General features: G+C 38.4%; 1 protein-coding gene across 1 annotated transcript in view; it reads left to right on the plus strand.

The window, feature by feature from the left end:
- LOC104526695 (acyl-coenzyme A thioesterase 12) overlaps nucleotides 1–11,996 on the plus strand; it is a gene marked incomplete at its 3' end in the record, with an annotated part of 18,299 nt that extends 6,303 nt beyond the window's left edge. The window contains exons 4-10 of the mRNA XM_010170231.1: nucleotides 1,082–1,214; nucleotides 3,045–3,195; nucleotides 6,562–6,681; nucleotides 8,055–8,205; nucleotides 9,937–9,992; nucleotides 10,384–10,444; nucleotides 11,913–11,996. Of these exons, the coding sequence (XP_010168533.1) occupies nucleotides 1,082–1,214; nucleotides 3,045–3,195; nucleotides 6,562–6,681; nucleotides 8,055–8,205; nucleotides 9,937–9,992; nucleotides 10,384–10,444; nucleotides 11,913–11,996 (756 nt within the window). The remainder of the gene's footprint in view (nucleotides 1–1,081; nucleotides 1,215–3,044; nucleotides 3,196–6,561; nucleotides 6,682–8,054; nucleotides 8,206–9,936; nucleotides 9,993–10,383; nucleotides 10,445–11,912) is intronic.
- Between the last annotated feature and the right edge of the window lie 236 nt (nucleotides 11,997–12,232).

Here is a 12,232-nt window from a genome sequence, read left to right on the forward strand (position 1 = left end):
TCAAATTCCACTATAAATTAAACTTTTAGAGATATTAACGAACATTTTTTCAAAGCCAAGTTTCTGAACAACTGTTGCTGAAGTTGTGCAGAGAGCAACAGTATGCACTCGCCATCTTAGTCTGTTAGCTGAACCATCTGGAGAAAGCTGGGTAGCTCTTGAGGAGGGCCAGAAAGGAGTCAAACTGCAAGAGGGTTTGAGTGAAGACCCAAAGACTGAGAAACATTAGCAGCACGATTGCAGGACACAAAATGTTGAATTTGTCTATGTTGCAGTGCTTCTGCTTTATTTTAAGGTTTCTGAGGCTAGACCTTGTAGAGAAGTCACACAAGTGACTGTTCAGTGGCACCTCTGCAATATTTATCTAAATGTAATAATTTTCTTAAGCCAGTACAGGTTTTGATTCAATTTGACATTGAGCTGACATACATGGGAATTTACACTTAAAGGAGAAGAAGGTCTGAGCTTGGCAAGAGAAGGGTGTGTGTCTGGGCACAAGTAGTATTTTGGGCATAAATGTATGGAGTCTGAAGCTGCACCAAGTGCTGGGTGTTCATGTGTTTGTCCTCCACCTCAGAAAACCTGTGTTTCTTTGAAAATACGTCCTCAGGTAGAAGGAATAGGCTATGTTGGTACGGAGTGAATTGTGAAGGAGGGAGTGGCCTGTTTGTGTAGTGAGTGAGCGTGGGCTCTGGGGTACACTTTCCCATAGACTACACCACTGATCAGTGTGACTGGATTATTTGTATGATACAAAAAATCAGTAACCAAAACCTTTATATTACGATCCTCTTTTTGTTCTTTTTTTAAACGAGAACCATCTTAAACTGTGTGTGCTCTCATGGATGTTTGTATTTAAAACCTAAATGCACTTTGTCATTGGGTTTTAACAAATGATTCTGGAAGGATAACGCAGAATCTCTTGAACTTTAACTCTGCGCTTGTTTGTGTTAATAGAACTTGTCATCTTGGACAGTTGATAGCAAAAGGTTGTAGAAAATGCTGATGCCATTTTAAGTTCAAAGTATACTTTGTTATGATTATGGCATTGAGAACCTTTTTTTTTTTTTTTTTTTTATAGATTGAATTAGAACCTGTAAAGCTTTTGTCTACAGAAGACCACCTGGAGCACAGCCTAGCTATTGAGAGAAGAAGAATCCGACTGGGCTATGAACAGGTCTTTCAGAACCTAATGCAGGAGACTAATAAGGAAGGTGATTACTATGTTCAGCGCAGAAGATGCAACGGTTGACATGGGCAGCTGAAAGGGATGAAAAAGGCAGACAAAACATCTGAGTAGAGATCCTTGAGGTTGTGGTTTCATGTAGAAAGGCATGTGCCAGATTGGTGAGGGTGGCTAAGACAGTTAGTGTAATACAGTGGTATTTCTTTGTCATTCATAAATTCCAGATTGCAGGATTGAAGGTCAAGCATGCCTTAAACAAATGTGAAATGCAGATCTTCATGTAGGTTGTATTTGTAAGGTTTAACAGTTCACACAGAACTTTGCAGTATGGTAATAAAGTCCTATGACACTAGTTGTAATGTAGATAGAAGAGTATTCACTCAGGCTTATGGCTGTGTCTTTGCAAGAAAGCACTAAGAACTATGTTTATGCCGTGAGCAACACATGCCCAACAAGCAGGAGAAACTTCAGGTCAAAACAGGTAAAAAACATTTTCAGCTCCTCATTACCAAATTAGAAAAATTGAGCCAAGAAACAGATTAGTCTTTATTTCTGATAGTAATCTCTGTTCTTAAAGACAGTTGTGCTCAAAAGTTACTGTGTTCCCCTGCAAAAGAAATCATTCATAGCAGTTAAGAAATATGCTGGTATTTGAAAAATCTGAGCCAGAACTCCATGTACAAACAACAGACATCATGTGGTTTTATTGAGGAAAGATGAAACTTGTTGTAAATATGAGTTCTACTCTTAACAATTTGATAAGACTGTGTAGAACTGAAGAGATTTGCTTGGTACAATCAAACACGTTAACTTGTCTTTGTAGTAACTGTCTCACAGGACACAGCTTAATACCATGAAAGACAAATCAGAGGCTGATGATTCTGGTTTCCACTGCCTTGCCTGGAAACTTCCTCAAAGGGTCTTATAACTGTTAGCCCTAGTTCACCTCCTTAAGGAGACAGACCAAGAAAAATAGGGGAAAGGAGAAGAAAATATTGCGTGTAAAGGCTGCCAGGTAGCAAAATAGGTGTAAATCTTATCCAGAAAGTGAAGTTTGTCTTCTGAGTGGATCTAATGCAACAACTTAATTAGGTACAAAGTGCAAATTAGTCACATGTGTGCACACATTTATATAATCATAAAGTTAGTTAATTATGGCAAAAGTCAAAAGTACAATTCAGGTCAAGTACAATTCAGGTCAAGTAGCTTCTAGCACAGATATGCACTTTTAAAATGACTAACATAATCTTATGCCTAGATCTGTTCTTACAAAATACAACTGAAAAAACAAAGGTTAGAGTGAGGATGTATGGCTAAACATTTGGAATTGGAAATGCTTAGATCATGGAAGGTGGTTGCTGATTCAGATTTCTCTCTATCATGTTCTATATTGTCTCTGGTAATCACAAGATTTGTAACAGGTTATGAAATAATCATGTCGTACTCTAACCGTAATTAGACACATTTGCACAGGTGCCCATCATACATGGTGGTCAAAGTCTATGAAAGGCATTTGAATAAAACTACTCTGACAACATCTGTTAGAGGTCATGCATAGAAACCTTGAATAATCACAAGCACATGCTGAGGCTGTTGGCTGCCTGCATTCACAGCTAGCCAACTTTCACAATAACTGCTTCTGACACAGCTTCTTTGAAGGATATAGTGAGGGCTGGGAAGGTTCACTGTGCTGTGATGCACCATCCCCCACCTCTTATGTCTCTTGGAAGAACAGAGCAAATCTTCAGCCTCTTGCTTCCCTTGCAAAGAACAGAGATCTTCTGTGTCTTTCTTTTCTTCTTGGCTGTCAGAGTTAGTAGCTGAAATAATTCCTTAATACATTGCTGCTGTATTTCAGGTACTTTTGAAGAGGAAGATGCAGTTTCAACTGACCTTACTCATGTACGGAGTATTGAGCTTGTCCAGCCTCCTCATGCAAACCATCATGGAAACACTTTTGGTGGCCAGATCATGGCTTGGATGGAGACAGTGGCAAGTATTTCAGCAAGGTACTTTTCTACATCGTCATCTTTCCGTATGGCTCTAAGTGGATGTGATTTTAATAGAAGGGGTTTCACAGGGATTTATTTTATGAAAAATACAGACCCAAACCTTTGTGATTTCTCTTCCTCCTCACATTGCAGGAGTCCTTTGAACTATTTATGTGGTACAGTTCCCACAGCATGCCACACCACTGTGGGAGTCAAATATTATTCCTCTTCTGTTACACCCACAGACTCTAAGGCAAAAAAGGGTATGTTATCCTTCTGAGAATCTCTGCAGAAAGTCAGCATGGGACATATGAATAGAAACTTGGCCTCCTTGTGGTTGGTGCAGTGTTTTAAAAGCAGAGTTAGTTGTTAGGTCAGGATAACACCAACACCAATGCTGTATCGATTGATATCCAAAAATGAACAGCCTTCTAAATGTTAGTCTGCAGATCCTTACGCCAGAAGAAAGAATAAGACAGAGAAGAAGAAGCAAAAGAAACAGATTCTGTTTTGTTGGTGCACACACAGAATGGATGCACAACCTTCAGCAAGTCACTTAACCTTTCAGTCTCTCTGAGTCCCGTATCCTGTGGGTTTTAATATTTTTAGCAGTTTAAAGGGCTCTGACGTCTTCAGGTAGTAAGTGTGAAGTATTTTTGTGACACCATCTAGTGTTTGTCAGTATGGCCTAGACATATAATAATTTAATTTCTCTTCCCCTGAAACCAAACCATTGTTTTTCTCCCTCCTTGTTCTTGGACGCTGTATAAAGCTTCTTTGTAAGCAACACTTCAGTTTCAGTTTGAATTCTCCTTGCATACCAAGTGACCTAATTCACTGCAGGGTTGTTAGATATGTTTTTGCTTTTTAACTTTAATAATTAAAGGACTTCCCCATTCATTATTCATATAGTTTTGATTTGTAGCCAGTAGTTGTACTGATAACAACAGATTTTCTGTAGTGGTTGGATAAACAGCTTGTTTTATTAACATTAGAGTGCACTGACCTTACCCCAGTGTGTAATTTCTTTGGCTTCAAAGGGATTGTTTCAGATTTTTGCCATAATATGACCCAAAATATTTACCTGTTTTCATTTGATAAATTTTACTTAGTGAGAGTCACATTTAGGTTTAAGAAGAGAAGGAAAACATCAACAAACCAAGTACTGAAAAAAATTTCTTTGAACTAATGAAAGTCAAACATGTTTTGTCACGTTGAAAATTTCAGGAATAATAGCTGGTGACAGAGGCCTGTCGAAAATTTGTAGTTTATGCTTGAGAAATAGCTAGTCTTGCTACAAACCTTTTGTGAGGCCACTCACAATTAGACCTGACCTTTGAAGGTGCCAGTTCAGAGTTGCTATGGCCACAAACTCTGATGGAAGAAAGGAAGAGGAGCACTAACCTTCGACGAATAAATTTCTAAAGCCATTTTAAAAGTTACTCACCCTCCTCCCCTCTCTCCCCCACCTCCACTTTTTTGGCTGGACAGTACATTAAAATCTTGCAGATAGCAACAAAGCTATTTGAATATTAGTAATATTAGTTTGAAATGGATCTGTACTTCCTTATTTCTTACACTTGCAGTAAAAACATTCAGGGCATAGTTTTCCAGGAAAAATTGAATATATAGGTCAAATTTCTGTTTTTTTCCTCTCTTATTTTCCATAATACTGTGTTTGCATCTTTATAGTGATCATTGTAAATAAGATCACCACTTAGCATTTTAAATCAGAAGAGCAGTTTATTCTTAATGAAATTACAAAGTCATTTGAATGTATTAGTCTACTAAAAAGATGTACCAGTCAATTAATTAGCTACAGATAATTGTGTACATTTAACAATACTGGTACATTTGTTTGCAGAGTGCAGTTGAGTTGAAAGCTAGGAATGCCACAAAGCTGTATTTTCAAGTTTAGAAGCTGCATGCTGAAAAATCCATTCTCAGATGTGCATATGGGAGTTGTACTGAGGAGTTTTGCAGACATTCATGAGGACAGAGCCTGTTTTTTCAAAGTCTAAAAATAAATGGCATTATTGTATATTGTTCCCTATTCATGTGATGCACAGAGATCCTAGTAAAGAGTGGGGCTTTGACTGCATTTAGAAGAAATGCTGAAGAAACCTAATTTGTGCCCACTCCAGAGAGCTTGCAAACTAGATCCCAATTCCACACACACCCTTAAGCTGTGTCTATAGTGCAGATTTTTTTCTGGAACATCTGAGAAGGTCAGAGAAGTGATGAGTTGTTGGAATTGCCTAGTGTAGATGACACAGTATAGCAAAACATTTTCCTTAGCAGTGTAGCTGGGTTTGATCAGGTGTGTGTATCTGTTTGTCCATTGCACCAGTCCAAAGAGCAGCTTTGCTAGTACGCAAAAGTATGGAATTCATGGAAATTTAATGGAAAAGGTGTACTCTCCTGGCACAGACAATCTTCTGTACTAGACCGGCAAAGTTTTACCAGAGTGGCTGCACCCTATTTCACAGCCAGTTCAGAGATCCAGCAGGACAACCCAGCTGAACCTGACCACGTTATTGAATGCAGTACAGGATCAGGTCTGAAATTAGAAAAGACAGGTGAGCAGAAGCACTCCTGGAAGGACAAAAGGAACAGAATTACTAAAACTTGTGTGTTTGTAATACACTATTGTGCTTTCAGCTTTTGAAATTAAGCTAACAGTTCTGTTTTTATGAATTGATCAGTGGTCAGTTCAACATCTTTCTGTCCCTTTGTATGTGCAACTGTGAGTTTCCCAGCTCAGCAACAGTAACAAACTGCACATAATTTAGTAAATCAGACCAAATTAAAACAAAAAACAAAAACCAAAACCAACGATGTATTTGGCAGTTATATGAGTAGGTTTTTATTCTTATTTCAGGTAACACTAGCAGAAAACATCTGACAAACAAGCAAAAAAGTACAAGTATTAAAAAGAATAGCTAGACTGACATTGCTTTGCTTGAACACCTTTTCTGGTGCTCAGCCTTTTTGCTCAGGTTTCTTTTAATCATTTAAAGGCTTTGTGATCTGTCATTTTTACGTACTGAGCAATATCCTACTCCCTGTGCAGTCATATAGAAATTAGTGAAACTCTGTGAAGTAAGTGGTTACTCTGTATGTAAGAGATTCATGATCTGGATCCAAAGAAGGTAATATCAAGCAGCAAGAATTTATTAGTCAGTGTTTGTAAAGTGTGTTGAAAATGAAACAACAATGTTAATTGTATTTCAGTGGATTATGGAATAAATCAGTGTAATATAGTGATCTTCTAGGCTGGGCAAACTTTGTTGCTCTAATCACTCGCCACTTCAAACCTGACAGAGGAGGTTCTTTAACACAACTGTGTGTTTTACTCTCTCTCTCTCTCACTTCCTTTTTCAGCCGACTTTGTCGTTCATATCCCATCTTGAAATCAGTCAATATGTTTAAATTCTGGGGACCATCCATCGTCGGTGACCGCCTTGTCTTCAATGCAATTGTCAACAATACATTTCAGAAAAGGTAAAACTTCTCCTCTTGAAGTTTCAATTCCTTGACTTCTTCAGTGCCAGCCTACCTGCATGTTTCAGGTTTCAGCTAGCAGGAGGATTTGCATCATTGAATTAATTATTTTTCAGCTGGAGCTTTGAGGGATTTATCTATATCTATAACTATCTGTCTATATATGCTTTTTTTTTTTACTTTTCTCAGTGAAAGTTTTTTAAAATCTATTCTCTGACTTTCACTCTCAATTTAAAGATAATTTGTAATCAAATCCCAGTCCCACAAACTCATATATCACTCTGAACTTCAGGGATTTTCAAGGGATGAGTTGGTACCACAGCTTTGATTCTTCAGAAGACTCCAGCTTGCTGCCAGGATCTTCCTGACTTGGCATCTATTGACAGATCTGGGTTTTGTTTATTGCTGGCTACTGGTAAAATTCATGCTTTGTTTTTTTTATTTCTTCCCAGTGTTGGTTTGGGTGTACACAGAGGTGAGGCTTTGCCAGTTGCAGTTTGGAATAAGTGGCTACAGCTCATGCTGAAATTTTATCTTTGGTTGAGTTTATGGTCACTGTAAGCATGAAACATAGATTTTGTCACACTGAACACCTGCTCCTGGAATTTAGTGGTGTGGCTGTTGACCAGTCTTGCACAGATCCTGCCTGCTAATGGTTGCTCTCTCTTTCTCTTTCCTATGCGCGTGCTATCTCCTCTGCTGTTTTAGGGCTGCTGTTGTGTTTGCCTCACAGAGAATGACTCTCCCCGAGCTTTGGCAGAGGGATGGCACCTCTATGCTGGGCTATTTCCCCATCTACAGGATTGGCACTTTGGGCCAGCAAACCCTCTGGTTATGTCAGGGGTGTGACACCACTTATGTGGAGCCCTGTTCCAGCTGGAGGACATGTTCAGAAGTTGTAAGAGGTGTAGCAAGACAAGCTGCAAGTAGGCAGAAGCTAAAGTAATGACTCTTCCGTATTCTGTACGCAGGACAAATGCTATCCTGACATTGCTGTACTGTGGCTGTTTTCTTTGTAGGTGTATTTTGTCCCTGCAGAACACTAGCAGGGCATGAATTGCTATACTTCTGCTGAATGTCAAATCAATACCATCCTGTTCACTTTTGCTGTCTGTTCTAACAGTGTGCTGACTGATGTTCATATCTGGCTACTTTTGCTCTTTTTATTAATGCTATTTAGGTAGTGCCACCTTTTAATTTATTTCTGAAATGTGTCTGTCCAGACTGAGGAATTTATTTTGTATGTTACAGAAAGTATTTGAGTCAGGCTTCCTGCACGCAGGAAGGTGTACAGCAGCCCTTTTTAGTATGTCCCAGGGTTGCTTCTGCATCACTGGTAGTAGTTCAATAATTAATTTAAACTTTTATTTCAGTGTGGAGGTTGGTGTCCGTGTTGAGGCTTATAACTGTGAAGAATGGATCAAGGACCAAGCACGGCATATTAACAGCGCATTTCTCATTTTTAATGCTGTAAATGACAAAGGAGAGCTGCTCACCTTCCCCAGAATCAAACCTACTACAAAGGTCAGCTCTCATCCTCAGGAGTAGGATGAATGCCTACATGAGATTATGTGGTCCATCACAGCACACTGCATGTCACATAACCAGCCACTATATCCTTGCTGGGAAAGCCGGGACTAAACAGGGCACTGAAACATATCTTCTTGCAGAAGAGAAAACCTCTGAATGAAATGTTTGCCTTTGAGTGAGGGATTTGTCATTGTTAACTTCAGTCATCTAGAACTGAGAGGTGTAGTGGAGGGTAATAATCATTAGAAATTACGTAGTCGGTGGATGGACAGGGAAGAAGAATATGCTTTTTGCTGATTTTTGCACCTGTCTATATCTGTCTTGTGCAGTTGCCACTGACTATAGATGAAAATCCTAAGTGTTCAGTGAATAAAGTTATTTTTATAAACCCTTAATAAAGATGAGAAATAGAGTTCATAAAGTAGTCTGTAGGAATCAAATCCCATGACACAGGTGTGCTTTCCAGTTTCCTTGCTGTGGAGATCTCAGCATGTGTTTCCCTGCAAGTGGTTCATCAAGCACTTGGAGCAGCTTGAATACTATTGTTGTGTTATTTGCTGTGATGTCACCTGTAACTAACCTTACTGCTCAAACTATGAGATTTTTAGAGAGCCAGCATAGACAGAAATGACACAATTATTTAAAATCAATGAACTTATATTGTATAGGATGGCAACTGAACAAATAAATTAAGGTGTCCTACATACTAGCTGAGACAGTGCTGTTCACTACTGCCCATTACAGGTTGTTCCAAGAGTAAAAACTCACTCTTCCTATTAAAAAAAAGCCATAGCAGTTTAGCTTCTGTCAGAAAAACAGTTCTTCCCTTAAAGACCTGCCTAGAGGGGCACCCACAAGCTAAGCATCAAAATAAGAACATGTACACCCATTCCTTCAGAGTAAATCAAACAAATCTGGGAAAATTAGTATGTGCTCAAGGTAGTTTAAACTTTCAGTGGTCGTTTGAAACAGCTGATAGAGCAGTGCTCTACAAAACAGGCAAGAGATGTCTTCAAAAAATCTTATGTAGCCCTTGGTTTTAAGAAGACCGAGGTGCACTAATCTGGAGATTCTTCTTATTCCAGAAGCTATGTGTCAGCTCTTAAAAGCTGAGGAAAAGAAGGTTTTCCAAAGTGGCATATCCTTCAGGATAGCAAGTCCTTTAATGCAGTTTGGTGTGGTGTATGCTCTTGGGTCATTTCTGTGCTTCAAAAAAAATCCATCCCGGCAGAGCAATAATAAGGGAAAGGAAAGACCTGCCACCTCGAAGGGCAGATCACATCTGTTTGCACAGTGCTTGCTGTGTCCCAGGTCCATGTGAACTGAAACAGGAATTCTTCCACGCTTCCTTCATGATTTTAACGTCAGATGATGATGAATTGGATTAATTGTTTGATGGGTGGCACATTTAGAAAGAGAAGAATGAGTGTGGTGCAGTGCCCAACTGCCACTGGTTTAGGACCAAAAAGTGCTGGGAGTATGCTACTATGATAAAACTTTTATACTGGATTGTTTTTACAAATTTAAAGGAATATTGTCAAGTCAGAGGTAAACCACTGACTCAGGTTAATTGGGGAAAGGCCAATATACAGAGTACAATTCTTATTAATTTCTAATACATCTCTGGCATTTGTCCATCTATAAGAAGTAATTATTAGTTGTCTTTTTTTAGACTGTGTCGTAAAATAATCAGATGTGTTGCTGTCTGGTTTACTTTTTATATAGGATGGTAACAGGCGATACCATGGAGCCATTGCCCGAAGGAGGATTCGACTAGCCAGGTATCGTTGGGTTATAAGGAGAACTTGGTTTTGAAAACTCGATTTTTTAATGTATCCTCTAAAAAAGTGATCATTTGTTAAATAGTCTAAGTCTTCTCAGACACAACCGTTATGTTGCTTAACTTTCTTAATAATTTCACCTGAGTTGCATTGACATTATTAGCAGCTACTTGTCTCAAAAATGCTTTGCCCTATAGGTGTTTTTCCCCATCTTTCCTGGGAAGAAAAAGGAGTTAATTGCAAACCTGTCTTGCAAATGAAAAATGGCAAAATACCTGTAAAGTATTTAGAAGACACTTAAGTCTATAGAAGTGATTGTTTCTAGCATATATAGAAGAAAGTGTAAAAGAACCAATTGAAGCTATTATTTTCCTTTTGAATTTTGTTTTAGGAAATGCATGCTGTCTGCTAAAGAAGACAAACCTTCTGATCCCTGGGAGAGAAGCAACCAGGTAATCTGTAGATAGTGTACTATTGTCTACTTGCATAAAATGTTGTATTTGTACACTTTTTGGGTGTACAGGCCATATCTGTTTCCAAAGTGGACCTTCTATACTTGAGTGTTATGATAGTCATGGAAGAATGGATAAATATGTAATAAGATGAATGTTTTTTTCTTCTGAAAAAAGAGAATGGATGCTACACTGTTGATTTAAGAGTAAGTTTCACACAAAACGTAAAAAATGTCTTTAAGATAGACTCTTGAACAAGTGATCTCTTAAGCAGCCAAGCTGTAAGGTGTCCTGCAGATTTATATCCCACTGTCCCCAGCTTTTAGAAAGCTCAGTTCTGTAGAGGAATTAGCTTGGGGTTGGTTTTTTTTCCCTTTATCCATCCACTGACTTTCTCAAAAGTCGCTGTAAGAAGATCATTTAGTAAATGCTAAAAGTGGTGGGAGAGACATGGCAATACCAACAGACAGGTGAACAGTGAAACAGCATAAACTTTGTTACTGTGGGAAAGAGAGTTGAAAAAATATGCTCATTCCTGGGTACTGGAATCCATTCCTGGCATCCAGTGACATGTTTTTCTGGCTTGGACATCCTAGGCCATAGAATGTGCTTATGTCATGAAATGAATAGCAATTAACATGAATTTAGATGGATTTGTGGACACCCTAAATGTTGTTTCAGTACTGAATTTTTGTGGTTACATTTTCATTGCATTTAAGATCTCAGTGGCTCCCAGAAATTTTATCAGGTCTTTTTCCATTACATGAAAAAATAAATAATTGAGAATTGTAATGCAGGAAGTTATTTTCTGTTAACAGTGGCATCTCCACTGTTTGGAGCAGCAAACAATAAATATAAATATGCACACAATGATAAAAGTGGCATACTTAAGATTTATTAAGTATTAAACTAAAACCTGTAATTAAAAGACTCTAAAGCTGAATTCTTTTTATAGAGTGGGTAAATGAGAACTCCATCCACTGTAGTCAAGCATAAATAATGGATACGTTCACACTTTCTCTGCTCGGAGCCTGCTGTGTAAAGCAGTTGCCAAGATAGACTACAGCTTGATAGCGACGAAGATGTTAATTTTCCAGTATATTTTAATTACTTAGGAAGAAGCTGGACAAAACCATTAATTTAGTGGTCTGAGAGGTTACCTGTATTATCTCTCCGGTGGTCGTAGTTTTTCTGCACTGCTTTATAATTGGAGAAGCCCAAAGTAGTATTTTGTTGTTGTTTAATTAGGGTTGTTTTGCCAACAGCCATGTGAAGACATAAGCTAGCTATTGAAAGTATTTAATTCAGAAACTACTGGACTGTGTTTTCTGGAAGGAAAACATTTACAGGAAAATACACATTTGTTTGCAATTGGGGGGTAATGATTGAAAAAAAGCATCTAATTTCTGGAATGTTTAGTGAAATGTACCTTTACCCTTCATTTTCAGAAATGTGTCTTACGTTTCAGGCATATGTGAGTTACAGCAACATAGCTGCACTGACACACCTTGCAGCAAAACCAGGATGGGAAATAACCAACACACTGGATGATGTAAGTGCATAATTATGGAACAGCTAAATAGCCACTGTAGTTATGTTTCAGCATAAGAGGTGGGTGGAGAAAACCAAGAGTTTTACATTTGTAAATAAATACATTGGCTTGGCAGTGTTTGGTTTTATTGTGACTAGGGTTGAAAGCTGAAGCTCACTGAGTGTCCCTGAAAGGTTGCAAAGCAACCTCTGGTTGTCCAGAGTGCTGTGCAACGTGGAAGTGCCATGGAGGATTTC

Source organism: Antrostomus carolinensis, unplaced genomic scaffold (genome assembly GCF_000700745.2).
Source record: "Antrostomus carolinensis isolate BGI_N321 unplaced genomic scaffold, ASM70074v2 scaffold7786, whole genome shotgun sequence".
NCBI lineage: Eukaryota > Metazoa > Chordata > Aves > Caprimulgiformes > Caprimulgidae > Antrostomus > Antrostomus carolinensis.